This window comes from Phascolarctos cinereus, unplaced genomic scaffold (assembly GCF_003287225.1).
Source record: "Phascolarctos cinereus isolate Bilbo 61053 unplaced genomic scaffold, phaCin_HiC Scaffold_5;HRSCAF=322, whole genome shotgun sequence".
Classification (NCBI taxonomy): domain Eukaryota; kingdom Metazoa; phylum Chordata; class Mammalia; order Diprotodontia; family Phascolarctidae; genus Phascolarctos; species Phascolarctos cinereus.
Window position 1 is genome coordinate 427223195 of NW_027555958.1, and position 20447 is coordinate 427243641.

The following is a 20447-nucleotide window of genomic DNA, read 5'->3' on the forward strand; positions in this document are numbered from 1 at the left end:
TGGAAAGATATATGAATTTCTGAAAAGTAAAGTAAGAAGAAATAGGAAAACAATATGCAAAAAAACTTGAATGTTACATAATCATAATGATTAAATTTGTCACCAAATAAAAGATGAGGACATGTATTCCCCCTTTACTGAACAGGTGGGAAACGTAAGTGAAAATACTACATATGTTGTCAGAATCAACTTGTGCTGATTAGTTTTGCTGAACTGTTTTCTTTTTTCTTACAAAGCACTGTCTTTGGGTATGAGAGGAGAAAGTCACATATTCGAAATGAAGATGATATAAAAATTAATATATCAGTACAAATTTTTAAAAAATTTTAAAAATAGCTTTGATGTAAGTCATTTACTTCCACTTTTAGTAAAATTTTCATTTCTAATGCAGTGTAATGGCAACTGAAGAGCTACTAAAGCATGACATAAATGTAAATTTCTACTTACAAAAGCTAACATATTTATATTAAATTAGTATTAGCTGAGCTGTCTGTTAAAACAAATAAAAAGTTCTTCATGTCTCTTAGCTTATTTTGACATGTGATATATCTTAAAAGTATGCCCTGTTAAAGAGAATGCTAGATTTGGAACCAAAAATGCTTGGGTTCAAATCCTATATCTGACACATAACTACCTTTGTGACCAGAGTGGCTTAACCTGTCTGAGCTTCATTTCTAAAATAGGGATAATAGTACTCATAGTACCCATCTAATAGGAATGTTGAAGATTATGTAAGATACATGTGTTCCATATGTGGTCCTGCCCTTTATGGTCTCTCTTTGCCACCTTCTGGTAATTCATGCTTTGTTCTTCAAAGATCACAGAGGTAGCTCAGACCAGGGAGTTGCAAACTTTTAGCAGGTCCTCTGCAATCTGACCATCACTGTCTTGTGCTTTTGAAACACCAGACTATGGTTTGGGTCTAGGATGCACACACAGTTAGAGACTTACCCCAGGCAGATCTCCAGCATACAATTATTGGTCCCAACTGCTCAGCTAACTGGAAGGTTTTACAGATTCAGAGACACAGAAATGCCTGACTATCCCTGTTCTTTTCTGGGCACTAACTCTCTGATCCCTTGCTCCTGTGACAGGCCCTGTGATGAATCTAGACCCTAGAAATCCAAATTAAAAAACTTAGGAGAGAGACTACTAGCATCAAAACTAGCATTTCCTGGTCAAGCACCATGATTCAAGTCTCAGAATCTTCTAAGCAGGTACAGGGGTCAGAGGAGTCCAGGGAAAGTAATCAAGGATAGTTTTGGTATTATGGATGTATTTTAGCTAAAATACTTCCTGAGATGTATTTATACACTGAGATACAGTGTATCTCAGGGTGAACAAAGTAACTCAATGCTACAGGAGAGAATAGGAGCTTTTGTTTCAAATAGGACAGGGTTATCTTCTCAGAATATACAGAAGACATTACTGAAAGTTGGCATTAAAGGGGAGGGAGTATCTTCTTGGCATCCACATCTTTTTAATATCTTCAATCTTTATGGCCAAGTTGGGAATTTCACAATTCTGAGCCAGATATAATCCAACCACATTGCTGAGTATGATTCCAAGCAAAAACTGAATCATGGTGATGGTGGCCCCTATTCTAAGGGCTCCATAATGAGTCTCAGATTCCTCCTCACTACTAAGAGCAAGATCATTGCTTTCATTTTCCTCTCTACGTCAGAGAGTTAGCACCAAAGCTTCTGCTCTGGGGATGTCCGCTCTCCCCTTTCAAGGTCAGAGGTGCTGAGTCTATAATACTAGCTTGGTTGTTAAAGAGACACTGCTATGACACTGTTCTCCCCCATCTGGCTCCACAATCCTGACCTACTCTTGTTCCCCAGTCCTTGGCCTGGTCACCTGTTTGTGGGTCAAATTTGTGATCTTATACTGGAAAAAGGACACATTGTGGTTTCTCCTTCTATTTCCTGATCACTGCTCCATCTGACACTCTTCTTAGATCTCTGTTGGATTGGTTGGAGGGGAGTGGTGAGCTGTACTACTTCATACACTACCATCTTAGCTGGTCCAATGATCTTTTAATTGCCATGTCAAATGGCCTTTTCTGAATCCTTATCCTTCTTAACTTCTCCACAGCCTTGGCACTGTTGACCACCCTCTCTCCCTGCTGATCTCTTCTCTCTAGGTTTTCATGACACTGCATTCTCCTCATTCTCCTCCTACTTGTCTGACTGATCCTTCTCATCTCCTTTGTTAGCTCTTCATCCAGTACACACCCCACTAACTGTGGGTATCTCCAAGGGTCTAACCTGAGCCCTCTCCTTCTCTCTCCACACTATCTTGGTCATCTCATCAGCTCCCAAGGATTTAATTACCATCTTCATGCAGATCAATCCAGGATCTATTTATCCAGCTCTCGCCTCTTTCTTGATCTCCAGTCTTACTTCACCAAATGCCTATTGGACATCTTGATTTTAATGTCTTATAGACAGCCCAAACTCAACATGTCTGCAACAGAACTCATCGTCTTTGAGTTCAACTCTCCTCTGTTCTAAACCTCCCTTTTATAGCTGAGGACACCACCATTCTCCCAAGTCGCCCAAGCTCTCAGCCTTGTTATATTCTTGACAACTCATTCACAATCACCAAATATATTCAATATGTTGCCAAGTTGTCTTCCTGCCTATCTTCTCAACATCTTTCATATACATCTTTCTGTCCACTCACACTGCCACCACTCTGGGACAGGTCCTCATCACCTCACCTAGGCACTATTACAATTGCCTTCTAATTTGTCTCCCTTGGCTCAAGTCACCCTAAGCTGCCACAGTGATCTTCCTAAAATTCAGGTCTGACCATGTTATCTCTCTCCTCTGAAATAAAATGCTGTGGTTCCCTGTTACCTCCAGGACCAATTATAAAATCCTCTGGCTTCTAAGACCCTTTACAATCTGGCCCCTTCCCACCTTTTCAGTTTTCCTACACTTGACTCCCCATCATGTATTCTATGATCTGGTAACACTGGCTTTAATGTTTCTCATAAAGCACATTCTATCTCTGGATTCTTTCTTTTCACCATTTGCTCCATGCCTAAAATTCTTTCCTTTCTAGTTTCTGCCTCCTGGTTTCCTTGGCTTCCTTCAAGTCTAAGCTAAAATCCCACCACATGTAAGAAGCCTTTCCTGATAATACCTTCCTTCTAAGTGCCTCCAATTTAACCTGTATATGTCTTGTTTGCATATAGTCTTCCCCACTGGAATTTGAACTTTGGCTCAGGGGCCATAATTTTTTTTAACTTTTGGCATCCCCACAACTTAGAACAATGTACCTAGCATATAAGTTTTTTGGATGACTACATGTCAGCTGTTATTACTGCAACGAAATCAAAGAGTATTAGGCAAAATCTTGCTGTTTATCATCTTACTTTTTGGCATTATGATTAGTAATAATGCTAAATAGTTTCAGAGATGCTATTTAGACTATGTTCTTTAGGAGCCTATTTACCCAAAATGTGAGCTCCTTTTCTATTCTTTTCAACTATACAATACACATTTCCTCACTTTTGCATTTATCTAGTGAAACACCAGAATTCTACTAGTTAGTTACATTAATACTTGGCTACAAAGTTCTTAAAAAATAATCTTCAATAAAATGTCTGGAGCCCAGCTGTCTGAATTTCAAAGAAAATAATGTCATCTTGAAGTAAGCAACCAAGAAAAAATGTCTCAAAATGCCCAGTAGTACTCCCAAACAGGCTTAACAAGGCTCCATGACCTACCTAATTGTCCTCCATTTAAAATACAGAATTATAGAGTATTGGCTACTAGGCCAAAAAAAAGTGTCTCTGGGATGCTAGAGAAGTATAAACAAGGCTCAAGGGTGATATAGGAGACTTCTATTACTGCTATTTATTCATAGCTTTTTATAAGCATTTGTGTTTATTGGTTTTTTTTAATTAGTTTAACTGAAGAAGATGTGGGAAAATGCCTAAGCATAATTTCTCTAGCTTAGTAGCACTTTCTTTGGACTACATCACCAGGCTTAGGGTGAGGTAGGGAAAGAGGGGGCAGGGCTTGAAAGATACAAAGTAAAAACCCCTCTAGAATGCCAAATTTCATGAGACATGCATACTTTATTGCTACAAGTAAAGTAGTGGTTAACCAAATAGAAGAACTGTAGAAAAATGCTTCCATCTCTAAATGCCAAATTCACTAAGCTGAACCCAAATTTTGTTGTATGGCCTACAAAAATATCTTTGGAAGTTTCTAATTCAGTTTAACAATTTTCGCCACCAGATAATGAAGAGAAAACTTAGAAAACAAGAAATGACTATCATAAAAGGACTCCAGGAAATATTGAATTTCTTAAAGTTCATTTTAAATTCTCTCTCTAAAAATGATTTGCTAATTAAGGTACCTTGGTATAACGGAAAGTGCCCTGATCTAGTGGCAGCTAGGTGGTACAGTGGATAGAGCTCCAGCCTTGAAGTCAGGAGGACCTGAATTCAAATCTAATCTCAGACACACAACACAAAATACGTACTAGCTGTGTGACCCTGAGCAAGTCACTTAACTCCAATTGCCTAGCAAAAAGAAAAAAAAAAGTGCCCTGATCTAGTGGTGAGACACCCTGGGCTAGTCTTAGTGCCTCAATCAACATGCTGGGTAAACTCTAGTGAAGCACTTCATTCTGTCTAGTAGGGTCATAGACCCAAGGCTGGGAGGGAACTATCTCCTGATGCCTCCCTCCTTGCCCAAAAGAAAACTGCCAGTAGGCCCTCATTTTTATTCTCATTTACTTCCATAATTAAGTATGTTGTAGCAGTGCTATGTTTGTTTAGCACAAGTGTAAGTAAATATTACCCTTTATTTGGCTGAAATAGAAAATTTCTTTGAGAATGTCCTCAAATTAAAGAGAAGGCCAAGAATAGGGCATGAATTCTTTGTTAAAATATACAGGTATTTATTTTTCTTTACTGCCTAAAGAGGTGGCGGCACAACGGTTAGAGCACTGGGCCCAGAGTCAGGAAGACCTGAGCTCAAATTTGGCCTCAGACACTAGCTGTATGATCCTGGGCAAATTATTTAACCTCTCTTTGCTCAGTTTCCTTAATTGTAAAATGAGGATAATATTAATACCTACCTTTAGGGTTATTGTGTGGACCAAATAAGATATTTGTAAAGCACTTAGCACAGTACTTAGTACACAACAGGTGCTTAATAAATGCTTGTTTCCTTCCTATCTTCCTTAAACTGACCATGATAGGATCATAGATCTAAAGTTGAACAGTCATTAGAGACTATTCAGTCTAAATTAAACATTCTATTAATGAGGCTACTAAAACCCAGAAAAACTAAGCTATTTGTCCAAAGTAGTGGCAGAGTTGGGATCTGAACTCAGGTCCATGTTTCCCAATTCAGCACTCTTAATATCTGAACCATTTTGCCTTCCTAACAGCAATGGGACTAATTATTATAAAATTTATGGCTTAAAAATCATTGGTGACCATATGTGCAAAGAAGTTAGGATGGCCATTTCTTCTTTATATTATGCAATATAAATTGATTGAATTCATTAAAAAAATAAGTAAATTTTACAACTAAAAAGCTAGTCCAAAACATCTGAGGCTAAAAAGGACTTCATCAGAATGGAATTCAAATATTTATGTTCTTAAATAAAACCCCAATTTTTGGTATCACTTAATTCAATGCAATTTAGGCTTTATAATCCTAAGCAACTTATATTTTTAGTTCCATGTTGTATATGAAAAATCAAGAGATCATGGACAGGCCCTGGATGGAAAGCAAGAAGCCAAAACTGTCTAAATGCTATAAAATAAGATTTTGACATATATAAACAAGATTAACATATAGATATAAAGGGCAAATAATTAAAAAAAACCTAGACAAACAAGGTCAGGTGATGATTTTTTTTAAACTTTTTTTTTTTAAACAAGGGTGTCATGACAACTCTGAAGGACTTATGATGAAAAATGCTATCCATCCCCAGAGAAAGGACTGATGGAATTTGAATACAGATTGAAGCATACTTTGAAAAAAAATTTTTTTATCTATTTATTTATTTATAGTTTTCAACATTTACTTCCATAAGATTTTGAGTTTTAAATTTTCTCCCCTTCCCTGGCCTCCCCCTCAAGATAGTATACAATCTGATATAAACTCTACTTATACATTCATATTAAGCATATTTTCCCATTAGTCATGATGTAAAGAATAATTAGAACTCATGGGAGAAACCACGAGAATGAAGCAATAAAACAAAACAACACAGGAAAAGGAGAGCAAATAGTAGAACCATACTTTGTTTACTTTATCTTTTTTTTTGCGGGGGGGAGGGTCTATGTTTTCTTTTACAACATGACTACTATGGAAATAAGTTTTGCGTGACTACATATGTATAACCTATATCAAATTGCTTGCCTTCTCACTAAGGAGAGGTGAGGAGGAAGGGAAAGAATTTGGCACTCAAAATTTTAAAAACAAATGTTACAAATTGTTTGTATATGTAATTGGGGAAAAATAAAATATTAAATAAAGTTTTTTAAAAAATAAAAGTAAAACAAGGATGTCTTTATGAAAAAGGTGTGAGCCTAAAAAGGGAAGGCTTTACTTTAGTTTAAAATAGAACAAGAAATTATATCATTCCACAAAGGGAAAGAATGCTAACATATCTCCCTAGATGACATACTAGCATTTTGTCAATTTGAAGGGCTTCACTTTTAGATTAACTCTGTAAGAAATGATCACAGCAATGCACTAAATTTGTTTCTTTCTTTTTTTTCAAACTATGCATTTAAGTTACTAAAGCTTAAAACTGCACTAAGCCTTTGGGATATCCTGTATTAATAGCTGATTTCTACATAACCCTCAGGTTCACTGTTTGTTCAATCTGAGCATGCTCAATGAGACAGATGAGACCACAACCAACCATATCACGCTCTGCTTTTTTTCAGTTGTGTACCTAAGTCTTTGGCCTCTTCAGATATCCTGTGAAAACAACAGCATTACAGTCAGTGCTGAAAACACTCACTATGAAGCATCACAGGACCACAGATTTATAAGTGGGAGGAGCCTTGGGGGCCGTCAAGCCCAGTCCCCTCATTTTATGGATGAGGAAACTGAAGCTGAGAAAGCTTAAGTCACTTGCCTAGGGTCACAGGCAGTATTTGAACTCTGGTCTTTCTTATTCTAAGCCCAGCACTCTATCCAATAAGTTGCCTAGCTTCTTCCAAAGACTTACGATAAAAGGCTAAAGACTTTTTTGTATATTTCTGCAGATAGAATTGTGTAATTTTCTCCTTTCAAATTTATGAAACCTTATGAGGGAATGAAGGGGGGAGGAAAGAGGAAGAAGGGGATATGTAACCATACCTACACAAATATTATTGAATTTGAGAGCTACTTTTCAACTATTTTCATTTTTCAAAAACTTATCAATTTCAGTATTCACATTTTCCAGTGTTATTAATATTTTTTGACAAAAAAGCTTCTTTTTGCTCCAAAAGATTATTAGTGTATGTGTGAAGGCCTAATATAGATATAACCCATTGCTCAGATACCAAACTCTAGATTTGAACAGATTATATACAGTTTGGGTTCATCTCCTCACTCTCTTTTTCTGACTTATGCCCATATGGTTTCCTCTAGAAACGCTGATATTTGGTTCATCTAGGTCTCAATAACAAAATGGAAAAGTTTCTTGGCTTATGCAAGCACTCGGACTAACAGTATATTTCAATATGGGACAGGCTTTATTTAATTCCCCCAAAACAGAATGCACAAAGGCCTCATACTCAAGTCCCATAAGCTGTATCAACCACTCTCTTTCCTCTCCTGTGATGTTCCACCTCTGCCACAGCTGGTACAGTCCTCCAAATGTATAGTAGTACCCTAGGGCTGAGACTTGTTCCTTACCTTTCCTGGAAGGGAATGTGTGTGGGCTGCTAAAGTGCCAGTAAACTCCACTTTCCCTAAGGATCTATATAGTCTTTTAGGTTTATTATAGCACCACCTTAGGATTGAACTTTTTCACCTCTTGGTTCAGTCCATTGCTGCTTCCCTGCTATATAGCACCTACTAGTTCTAAGAACTCAGCACTGTCCAGGAACTCCTCCTTAGAGTATAAGAGGCTTGATCCAAGTTGTGCTGCTTGCCAAGGAACTAATAAAATGACTTTGCCACTTTTGTTCTGTGATGCTGTTTGGGGTCCAAAAAGAATGTTTCCTGAAACACATGGTTTCTAGAAGAGCCAATTTTGTTCAGGCTTTCTTTTCTCCCTGGAAACCAAAATCTATGTCCAAACAGCTCCTCTTCATCTCACTCTCTTCTCCTCATCTGTCTAGCTCTCTGAAGTAAAGGCCTAGACTTTGAATCGATCAATTAATCTTAATGTGTTATCAGTGGGCAACAAGTACATAGGACAATGTGAATTTACGCTTTTCAAAAAGCCATCTTCAATGTCAAAGGGTCTCATCCCTTAATCTTTCTAATGAGCAGCTGACCTTGACCAATGTCCTCTTGGACACACTATCTACACAGATATCAATATCATTTAAAACAGTTCATTTGAGGAGGGCAGATCTTCATAAGTGAAGATCTCTATCTAATGTGACCTATTTTTATGTAACCTGAACCCCTAAATCACTCTCCTCAATATGTAATCATAAAGTTTAAAAGGTTATACATTATTGTATAAAGCAAATGCTGTAATATCCTAAAAATGAGCTACTTTTATTTAGAACACATGGAAATTTAAAGGCTCAAGAATACATGGAAGGAGCCACTTATATCTGTTAATGAATAAAACAACAAGATTTTACAGAATGAATCCTTTTCTATTATGTATTATGCTTATCTACTCTTCAAATAATATTACAAGTACATCCCTTTTAAAGACCCATTTTAGGGTTTCACCTGTAGTTTTCTCCTCAGCTCAAATACAGATGAATAGCAGGAAACACCAAAAAAAATGATAGATGATAAATATCATGCAACTACGAGTCCTGTTCTTTATATGTCACAGTGATGTAAAATATACAAACATGTCATCCATCTGTCTAGTCTTATTTGGTTTCAACCACCTTGATTTTGGCAGTATTATGCAAGCCATTACTCTTTTGCTATAATGACTTATAGATATGTCATGCTTTCAAAAGTTTAAAAATAACATTTCATTGGTTGAATTTAAAGACAAGAAAATTTGAGACTGAAGTTCTGTAAAGGGATCATTCTCTTAAGAAGTTGGAGAAAAAATTCACTTGACATAAGAGTCAAGGGTAAAGAATATGAAAAAAATAGAAATACTGGTGTGTGAGTTGGCTCTACTTTAGCTTTACCTTCCAAAAGTGTTGGATTCACTGTATCACAGAAGGCATACTATGTTTAGTTCCATATCTTATCTTGTCTATAAGAATAGCACAAAATAGGAAAATCTCTGTAAACTATATCTATATTGTTTCTCTGATCTATCAGCATAGTCCAAAAAAATAAAAGGGAAATAAGGTTACTCTGGAAAGAGCTGTTCTTAGTGAAGTAATTGCCGACTGTGGGTTCAGTGTTTTCTTTTCTAGATGTTTAGCAGTCAATCCCTTTAATAATATGTTCTAGAATTTTGCCAGGAGGCCAAGTCCAGCTCTTTCCTTTTTTGAAAGTTAGGACTTTACCCTCCAATTCTCCAGGACCACTTCTGTTCTCCACAGTCTCTCAAAGATCACTGACAATGGCTCAGCAATCACATAGGTCAGTTCTTTCTGTATCTTGGATATAGTTCATGTGGGCCAGGTGGCTTAAACTCATCTGGAGTATCTTTTTTTTTTAATTTTGTTACTTGAGTTTCAACACCCTATTAACCAATAGGGATTTCACACTATCCTTCTATCCTGCCCAGTAGAAAGATTATTCTCCTTCAAAGAGAAAACAAAGCAAAATGAAAGTTGAGTAGTTCTGTCTTTTCTCCATCATTACTTATTATTATCCCATTTCTTCTTTGATTTTCCTCAATATAGGTAAGAAACCCAAAGCTTTTTTGTTGTCCTTAGTTTTCCTTATTAGCCTCAATTCATTCTGATCTTTAGCATTCTGGACATTTTTCTTAAGAACCATGTCACACTTTTTTATTGCTCCTAATTGCCACTTACAGGCCCCACATTTAACATTTTCATTCAATGGCCTCTGCTTCTCTGAAGTTTACTCCATTCAAATTTATCACCCTGTCCAGATCCTGGTGGCTCCTACCTACTAGCTTCCAGTTCATTCTCCCTTTCTTAAGTTCAGTACCTGACTCATAGTCATCTTTCTTTCTACCCCACAAGAAACTCATACTTGGAGACTTCAATTTACAAACTAATGTCTCCTCAAATACCCTGGCTTCCTAGTTTATCAATGTCAGTTTCTATGGTATAAAGCTTTACTTTACTTTAGCCATATACAGAGATGGTCATCAATCTATCAGTCAACTGGCATTTATAAAGATGGTGCCCAAGACGCACTGAAAAGGAAAAGAAGAACTCTATGAGGTGAAGGTAAGAAGTGAGTATGTTCCAGGCATGCAAAATAGCTAGTGAAAAGGTAGCAGGGGGAGATGGAGTGTCACTGTCACATGTGAATAAAGAGATACGGCCAGTTAATGTCCACAGAGTCTGAAAAGACAAGCTGGGGTCAGATTATGAAGGGCTTTAAAAGAGAAACAGAGTTTATACTTAATCCTAGAAGCAAAAGGAAGCCGCCAGAGTTGGCTGAACGGGGGGAGATGTCACATGGCTAGATGTACCTATTTGTACTTCTTTTAAAAAAATTCTTTTGATATAAAAATTACTTCTCTAGAAGGGAGGGGGAAATCCAGGTAATTAAAAACAAAATATCTATTTTTAAAAGAAACTGTGATAGAGTTGGAGTTCCCAGTGTTTTGCCAAGTATTATAATGAGATTTAAAATTGGAGTTTGATGCCATGTCCTTTCACTCTTCTTCACAGTTTTATTGTGAGAGGGAAAATTGCCCTATGATTAAAAAGCTTTCTTAAAAGTTTTATTCCATCACTGCTTTAAAGAGAAAATTATAAATACAAAAAGAAAAGATGGTTTACTTCATTTAAAATAATTTGTTGGAAATAAAATCTATGATCTCTAATGTTAATATAAATCTCTCTTTAATTAACCAGAATATAGGCTCACTGGTCTCTTACCCCCATCCCTATATTTCAAGTTACACAGTGCTTAGAATTATAGGGATCCTAGAGCTGGAAAGGAACTTCGAGTCACCTAGTCCAACTCCTACTTAATAACAAGAACTGAGATGTAAATTGCACTTGAAGGTTGACAAAGCACTTTATGTATATTAACTCACTTAATTCTTACAATACTGAGAGACAGGTGCTATTATTATTTTTATTTTACAGGCAAGAATACTGAGGCTGGGAGAGATTAACTGACTTGCCCAGAGTCACACAGCTAGTAAGTACCTGAGATAGGATTCAAATTCGGGTGTTCCTGACTCTATGCCCAAGTGCTCTATCTTCTATGCTCCCTAGCTGCCTATTTGGCCCATCCCTTCTTTTCCTTAAACACCATGGTTGTGGTTGTTTGTGTGGTTGAACACTAATCCAAAGAAACAAAATGGAAGGTCCTAATGGACATGAACAGCTGGAGGTGATGTAGAAAAAGAAAATTTATGGAGTCTACTTTGTGCACAGAACACTCATTCTATTAGACTCATTATATTAATAGACACCGAAGGAAAATACAACACAATAAATGTATTTGGCCTTTAACCTGAGAAAGCTTGTAGTCTAACAGAGAATATGGGAAAAGATATATATTAAAAACCTCACTTTACAAAAGCAAAATTTCAACATCATTTTAAAATAGAAAGTTAAACAAAAATAATGAGATGTTAGGATGTACAGAATAACTAAAGCCAGTAAGAGTTACCCTAAGAAGAGCTCACATACTGATATAAGAGACAACTCATATTAATAAAATACTTTAAGTATGAATAGTATTTACAAATTACTTGACTCACAACAGTCTTTGTGATAGATAGGGAAAGTATTACCTCCTTTTTATATAGGATAAAATTAAGGGCAACAGAAATGAAAGATAATAATAGCAATAGTAACTATATGGCCCTTTAAAGTTTATAAAACATTTTATGTAGTACATTTTCTCATTTGATGAAGTGACTTGCCATCAAATATTAATAGCTGGAGTAGTTGAGAGCTGACTGTTTTCAACATATGGAAATTTGCCTTAGCTTGGGCTTATCCATCATCATTAGAAATTGAAGAAACTGAAATCTTTGACAATAAAAATACTATTTTTTTACATTCTACACCCATGTGCCATAAGAATTCTCAGTTAAAATGAGTCCTTGAAAAAAATCAATGTTCAAACACAAGCTAAAAACCAGTAACTTTTGAAGTCTGTACTCAAAAGTCCAAACAGTTTTTCTTATGTCAGCTAACAATCTATTACAAACAAGACCAAGGAACAAATGACTAAATCCTCTAAAACCACACAATAGCAGCTCATACTTAACATGAGGTTCCAAAATATGCTGGTCTTATGCAAAGATCTAAGTACCTAAAAGGAAAACAACAGCAAAATGCATTTATACACACTACTTCCCTTTTGGGAAGTTTTATAGCACTACTAATTGGAACACTGAATATTTGGCAACAACGACCAACTTTTCCAATAAGTAGCAAATACATTTTCTCAACTTATTAGATGTAAGTAAGGTAGGGTTTTTTTGTTTCTTTGTTTTTTCAGGAAGGTGAACTAAAACGGACTTTCTTAAGGCCAATGTTACTTTCTGATTTTAAGTTTCAAAATTACACTTTTTAAACCACTGGGTTATTATTTAGCATTATGAAGGGATAACTTAATAAAGTGCCTAATTTACAATCAGAGTAAACATAAACAAGAAGTGTGGGTTCTCATTAAAAAAAAATAAAAAATCAAAACTCTACTTAAAATGACCAGGACGGAAATATATATACAGAATATAAGGAAGAAAAAAGGATTGATTCTAGGGACAAATGTGAGATTTTACTCTTTGTTTACAAATTATGTCACATATGACCATAGAATGGGAAAACTAAAGCAAGAAGTAAGCATTAGTAATAACAAACATTTGTATGGTGCTTATAGGCTTGCAAAGGGCTTTACCTGCAATAATCCTGTTCAAAGTAGTACAAATATTATTATCCTCATTTTTACAGACAGGAAAACTGAGGTTCTGATTGCTCAAAGTTCTATAGTTAGTAAGTGCCAAAGACCAAATATAAACCTACAGTGCTCTTTAGATAATAATATATTTATCACATAAGTCTAATATAATTACCATATGAGTCAGGTGAATACCAACCCGATCAATAGTGTTCTTCATTTCTGGATATGCTTCAAAACTTGATTAAGGGGACCTGACTAAAATGACACACCATAAAATAATCAGAAGAGATAAGTATCTTTCACAGCTACAGCTTGGGGGAGAGGAATGTGTGCTTAATCAAACAGGTGATATAGGTGATGCCAAAAGATAAAACAGAATTTCAGTTAAGAAATTAAAAAGGTTTTCTGCAAACAAAAGCAATGGAGCTAAGAAAAAAGGAAGCTATCCATTGGGGGAAAAAAATCTCTGCATCAAACATTTCTAATAAGGCTCTGACATCCAAGACATAAAGGAAGCTATAGCAAATACAAAGACTAAAAACAAATAGATAAGTGAGCAAAAAAGGTGAATAGTTAAAAGAACTATAAACTATTAACAACCATTTGAAAGTCTGCTCCAAGTCACTAATGAGAAAAATGTGAACAAAATAACTCTGAGGTGTTACCTCACAACCAGCAAACTGGCAAAGATGGAAAAAGTTGGAAATAGTTAATATTACAGAGGTTAAGGAAACAAAAAAATAGGCACACTACTACACTGCTGGTGGGGTTATCAACTGGACCAAAGATTGTGTGATGTAAGGAATTTGGAGTTGTGCTAAAAATCTAACTAAAATATACATACCTTTTGACTCCAAGATCCTTTAGCTGAGTATAAAACCCAAGGGAGTCAAAAGACAAAAAATATTCCTGTACATATAAAAATATTAGAAGCAGCACTTTTTAAAGGAACAAAGAACTGGAAGCAAGATGGATGTCCGTCAATTAGGGAATGGCTAAATGAACTGCAGTACATTAATGTAATGGAATATTATTGTGTGCGACAAAAGAAATGATTAGTATAAAGATCTGTACTTGGGAAGCTTTAAATCACTGATGCAGAGTGAGGTATGTAGAACCAGGAAAACAATATACACAGTGACTCTATCAATCTAACATTGTATAATCATAATAACCAAGCTTAGCCTCAGAGAAGAGATGAGAAAATACAATTTCTTTCTTTTGTTGTAGAGGTGGGGGACTATGGGTATAGAACACTACACATACTATCAAGCTTAGATGATCAATTGATTATTTTTTTCTTAACTGCTTTTTTCCTCATTTTTATTTTTTCTTGATAAGAATAGCTTGGTATATAGGTAAGGAACATATTAAGAAATGGTGATGTAAAAACAAAAGATAAAAAATGTAAAATTTAATTGAGAAAATCTATGTATTTCAAAAAAAATGAAAAAAGGATAAGTTAGAAAAGACCTTAAGAAAGGTAAAAACAGCAGGTAACTAAGCTTAGAAACACTGCTTCATTTTTTCCCTTTTTAAAAATATAAATATCTTTTTTTTTGCCAAGTTAATCAAGTTTGCCATTTCTTACCTCCCCTTCCATAGCCATTCAGAAAAATCATTTATCCAGATGGAGGAAAAAGTGAATAATTAAGGTAGTCGCTGTAATCCTTTCTCCTTTATCATTGGTTATTTAATAATTTTATCTTCACTCTAGAGTAATTATTCACTATGCTATGTCATTTTCTTGATTTTTCTTTTGTTATCAGCCTCTCTGCTGGTTTTTTCATGAAGCCTTTCCCGAAAAAGGTTTTTCCTCTTGTTATTTTTGTCTATTTGTCACATTTCTTTCTATTCACTATCTACCTTTGACCCATTCCTCCAGCTCTCGCTTTAGAGCCATGTCTTCTTGATTGGTGAAAGCTCCTTATAGATAGCTGGCTTCAATATCCACTATGCTGCACTCTAATCATCTCCTGCCATGCCACCAAACCAGTCCTATTGTATACCCCATCTCTATAGTTTACCTTTTGTTCTGGGAACAGTAATCAAATTAATACTACCATTCTTGGAAAGGAAAGGGTATATCAATCAATGGCCCTAAGACTCTACTCTCCCTCTCTGCGACTCCCCAGATGAAACCACATGTCCCTAGCCTCTAATCCTCTGTATCTGTTGTCTTCCTCATCAGAATGTTAAGCTTTTGAAGGGCAAGGATTGACTAATATCTTGTATGTGTATCACCAATGCTTATTACAGTGCCTAGCACATTGCTATTGTTGATGTCCAGTTGTTTTCAGTTATGTCTGACTCTGTGACCTCATTTGGGGTTTTCTTGGCAAAGATACTGGAATAGTTTGCCATTTCCTTCTTCAGCTCATTTTAAAGATAAGGAAATAGAGGCGAACACAGTTAAATGACTTGCTGTCTGAGGCCAGACATGAACTCAGGAAGATGAGTCTTCCAGACTTTAGGCCCAACACTCTATCCACTGCACCATCTTCCTGTCTGCCTCACACATAGTGAATATTTAATAAATTCTCTTCCCTTCTTTCATTATATTCTAAGGTAACTGAGGTGAGCTAAAAAGATGTGACCTTTTATTTAACCATTTTGCTAGAAGTGACAAGTACTTTTAAAATAGTAGATTAATGACACCTACATTTTTTCCTTAATTCATTACTTCTCCTAATCTCAAGTATACTTTATTCCTTCATAAAAATAATTACAAGATAAAATAAACTACATATGTATGGTATGGCCTCCAGCAACAACTGATTTTGTGAACAGGCATCCAACTGTTCCACAGTAGACTATTAATTGTTTCTTTTATAAAAGCCATCTTAAACTTGAACTTAGGAACACATACAACCTTAACTATGCCAATATCTTGAAATTTTATAATACAGAATTAGTCACATAAGGGAAAGAAAAAAAAAAGCTAAATAAAGCAAAAAGAAGATTTGCCACTCTTACTTACACTCAGGGAAAAGATAAACACTGAAGACGGTGAAAAAATGAATGACAGAAAAAGCAACATGTATACTTTATGTAATATAAATGTGAAATTATAATTCTACTAACTTAAGTATACTTCTTAACATATAATCTGTTGCTTATCACATAATGGCTTATAAAGTAGTTACTTATATAACATCTTGTATCTCCTACTACATCAGTCTATCTCATATCTCACATGGTGCCATAGTACTTTGTAAAAAGAAGGTGTTGCATTTATTGAATGAACAAATAACTGAACATACTTACCCTTCGAAATGACACAACATAAAAGGTATCTCCCCTTCTTCGGATAGCTTCAAAGAAGTCTTGATAACTTCTAGGTGAGGCATAATAAACTTGCAGCTCACTCCCTGAATTTCTATAGAAACAAGGAAAAAAGAGAAAGGTGTTGCTTGCACATGAACATGTTTATGCCTTATCTGAATGACTTTCATTTTAAGGATATCAATGTTTCCATTTAAAGGATTTCTCCCAATAATGTATACTTGAGGAAATAATTAGTTTCTAGAAATAATATTAATTTAATCCAAGACATTATCTATACATCCATATCTGAACCAAATGAAACCATCTGACAACCAAGGCCCCACACCAGAAAATGTTTTAACTCATTTGATCCCAATTCATATTTCCATTTTTCAACTGGCAAGAGACCAAAATTATGGCAATAGAATCAAAATACAAGTCTGCAATTATTAGTAAAATGTGGCAATTTTCTTTGTAAAATAATAGCTTTATGAGCAACCATCATTTATAAATAGCAAGCCTCACAATTTATACCCCTTCTAAATTGTTTTATCCTTTTCAAAAACTGAAAAACACAAACATACTAACCAATTGTGTGATTTGGTGAATTTTTAAAAAAATTTACACAGGAGGCGGAGCTAAGATGGCAGAGTAAAAGTAGTGACTTGCTTGAGCTCTCCCCCAAACCCCTCCAAATAGCTGCATAAAATGATTCTAAGCAAATTCTAGAGCAACATAACCCACAAAAAGACAGAGTGAAACAAATTTCCAGCCCAAGACAACCTGGATGGTTGATGGGAAAGGTCTGTAGTGCTGGGCTTAGAGCACAGTTCAGTGTGGGCCATGCAGGTTAAGATGGGGCCACAAAGGGAAAGACAGGGCTCCAGGAAATCTGAAGCAGGCCTCAGGCGACGAATCATGAGCAGTTGTGGCAGTTTCCAGACTTCTCAACCCACAAACTCCAAAGACAACGTAGAAGGTCAGTGGGTGAGAAAGGTCTGTCAAACCTGGGTGAGAGTGGAGCATGGACCAGCCCTGGCCATATCACAGCTCTGGGGTGGCAACCACAGTGGCAGTGGCTGCTTCCAGAGCTCTCAACCCACAGATGTGGGATCCCCCAGTGGCTGCTCAGAGGGGGACTGCAGGGATTTCTTTGCTGACACTGAGGCAGGATTCTCTTTCTTTGTCCATGCTTGGATATGGGTCATGGTCCTAGGTGGCGATCCTGGGGTAAGGAGGAGCACTGATGAGGCAGAGCTTGTGGTGGCAGTAGAGGAGGAATCCTCCCCACAGTTCCAAGGCAGAAAAGAGTGCTTGTGGTCATTCACAGACCAGAATACAGGCAAGGAAAGGAGTAAACACCTCGCTCTTACTATACCACCTTGGAAGAACTGAAAATATTCAGGTCCCCAGAAGTATCTCTGAAAACTGCTGTACAAAAGCCCTGAAGCTTGGGACAGTACACTCGCCACAATGGAAGCAAAGCCCTACCTTAAGAAAGAGTTAAAAAGTCAAGTAGTTAGCTGGGAACATGAGCAAACAGTGGGAAAAAACCTCAGACTATAGAATCTTACTTTGGTGACAAAGAAGATCAAAACATACAACCAGAAGACAACAAAATCAAAGCTCCTACATCCAAAGCCACTGAGAAAAATATGAATTGGTCTCAGGCCATGGACAAGCTCAAAAAGGATTTTGAAAAAGCAAGTAAGAGAAACAGAGGAAAAATTGGGAAGAGAAATGAGAGTGATGCAAGAAAATCATAAAAATGAGTCTTTAGCTTGCTAAAGGAGACCCAAAAAAATACTGAAGAAAATAACACCTTAAAAAATAGACTAACCCAATTGGCAAAAGAGGTCCAAAAAGCCAATGAGGAAAAGAATGCTTCAAAAACAGAATTGGCCAAATGGAAAAGGAAGTCCAAAAACTTACTGAAGAAAATAATTCCTTAAAAATTAGAATGGAGCATGGAAGCTAATGACTCTATGAGAAATCGAGAAATTATAAAACAAAACCAAAAGAATGAAAACATAGAAGACAATATGAAATATCTCATTGGAAAAACAACTGACATGGAAAATAGATCCAGGAGAGATAATTTAAAAATTATTGGACTATCCAAAAGCCATGATCAAAAAAAAGAGCCTAGACATCATCTTTCAAGAAATTATCAAGGAAAATTGCCCTGATATTCTAGAACCAGAGGGTAAAATAGAAATGGAAAGAATCCACCAATCATCTCCTGAAAGAGATCCTCAAAGGAAAACTCCCAGGAATATTGTAGCCAAATTCCAGAGTTCCCCAGGTCAAGGAGAAAATATTACAAGCATCCAGGAAGAAACAATTCAAGTACTGTGGAAACACAAACAGGATAACAAAGGATCTAGCAGCTTCTACACTGACGGAACAGAAGGCTTGGAATATGATATTCCAGAGGTCGAAGGAGCTAGGATTAAAACCAAGAATCACCTACCCAGCAAAACTGAGTATAAACCTTCAGGGGAAAAAAATACACATTCAATGAAATAGAGGACTTTCAAGCATTCTTGATGGAAAGACCAGAACTGAATAGAAAATTTGACTTTCAAATACAAGACTCAAGAGAAGCATGAAAAGGTAAACAGGAAAGAGAAATTATAAGGGACTTATTAAAGTTGAACTGTTTACATTCTTACATGGAAAGATGATATTTGTAGCTCATGAGACCTTTCTCATTATTAGGGTAGTTGGAGGGAATATATATATATATATATATATATATATATATATATATATATACACATACATAAACACATACACACACATACATACACACACACACACACACACACACACACATATATATACACACATACATGTATGTATGTATATATGAGGTGAATTGAATATGAAGGGATGATAGCTAAAAAGTGTGAAGTTAATCAAGTTTGCCATTTCTTACCTCCCCTTCCATAGCCATTCAGAAAAATTATTTATCCAAGTGGAGGAAAAAGTGAATAATCAAGGTAGTTGTGGTAATCCTTTCTCCTTTATCATTGGTTATTTAATAATTTTATCTTCACTGTAGAGTAATTATTCACTATACTATGTCATTTTCTTGATTTTTCTTTTATCAGCCTCCCTGCTGGTTTTTTCATGAAGCCCTTCCCAAAAAGGTTGGAATATGGTATTCCAGAAGGTGAACTGAATATGAAGAGATGATAGCTAAAAAGTAAAATTAAGGGGTAAGAGAGGACTGTCCTGGGAGAAGGAGAAAGGGAGAGGCAGAATGGGGTAGGAAGAAAGAAAAAGCTTTTACAGTTGAGGGGAAGTGAGACGGAATGAGTGAATCTTATTCTCATCGGATTTGGCTAAAGGAGGTAATAACACACATACTCAAATTAGGTATGGAAATCTATCTTACCCTACAGGAAAATAGGGGGGAAGGAAATAAGGGGGGGGGATGATAGAAGGGAGGGTAGATTGGGGGAGGGAGTAATCAGGAGCAAACACTTTTGAAGAAGGACAGGGTCAAAGGAGAGAAGAGAATAAACAGGAAATGGGATAGGATAGAGGGAAATACAGTTAGTCTTTCACAACATGACTATTATGGAAGTGTTTTGCATGACTACACATGTATTACCTACATTACATTGCTTGCCCTCTCAATGACTGTGGGTAGAGAAGGAAGAAGGGAGAGAATTGGGAACTCAAAGTTTTAAAAACAAATATTAAAAATTGTTTTTACATGCAACTGGGAAATAAGATCTACAGGCAAAGGGATATAGAAATCTATCCTGCCCCACAAGAAAATAGAAGGGGAAGGGGATAAGAGAAGGGGGGGGGTGGTTTGATAGAAGGGAGAGCAGATTGGGGGAAGGAGTCTGCAGAATGCATGCCATCTTGCAGTGGGGGGAGGGGAGAAATAGGGAGAAAATTTGGAACTCAAAATCTTGTGGAAGTGAATGTGGAAAACTAAAAATAATTAATAAAAAAATATATACAGCAATAACTAAGCTACTCTAGCTATTAGTGCAAATTGCATATTTTGCC

General features: G+C 36.1%; 1 protein-coding gene across 2 annotated transcripts in view; it reads right to left on the reverse strand.

The window, feature by feature from the left end:
- The window catches only part of ATF6 (activating transcription factor 6), a 222015-nt gene that overhangs the window by 94300 nt on the left and 107268 nt on the right, over nucleotides 1–20447 (reverse strand). For both annotated transcript variants that reach the window (XM_020988633.2, XM_020988632.2), the window contains one exon: nucleotides 16416–16527. In XM_020988633.2, coding sequence (XP_020844292.1) covers nucleotides 16416–16527 — 112 coding nt within the window. The remainder of the gene's footprint in view (nucleotides 1–16415; nucleotides 16528–20447) is intronic.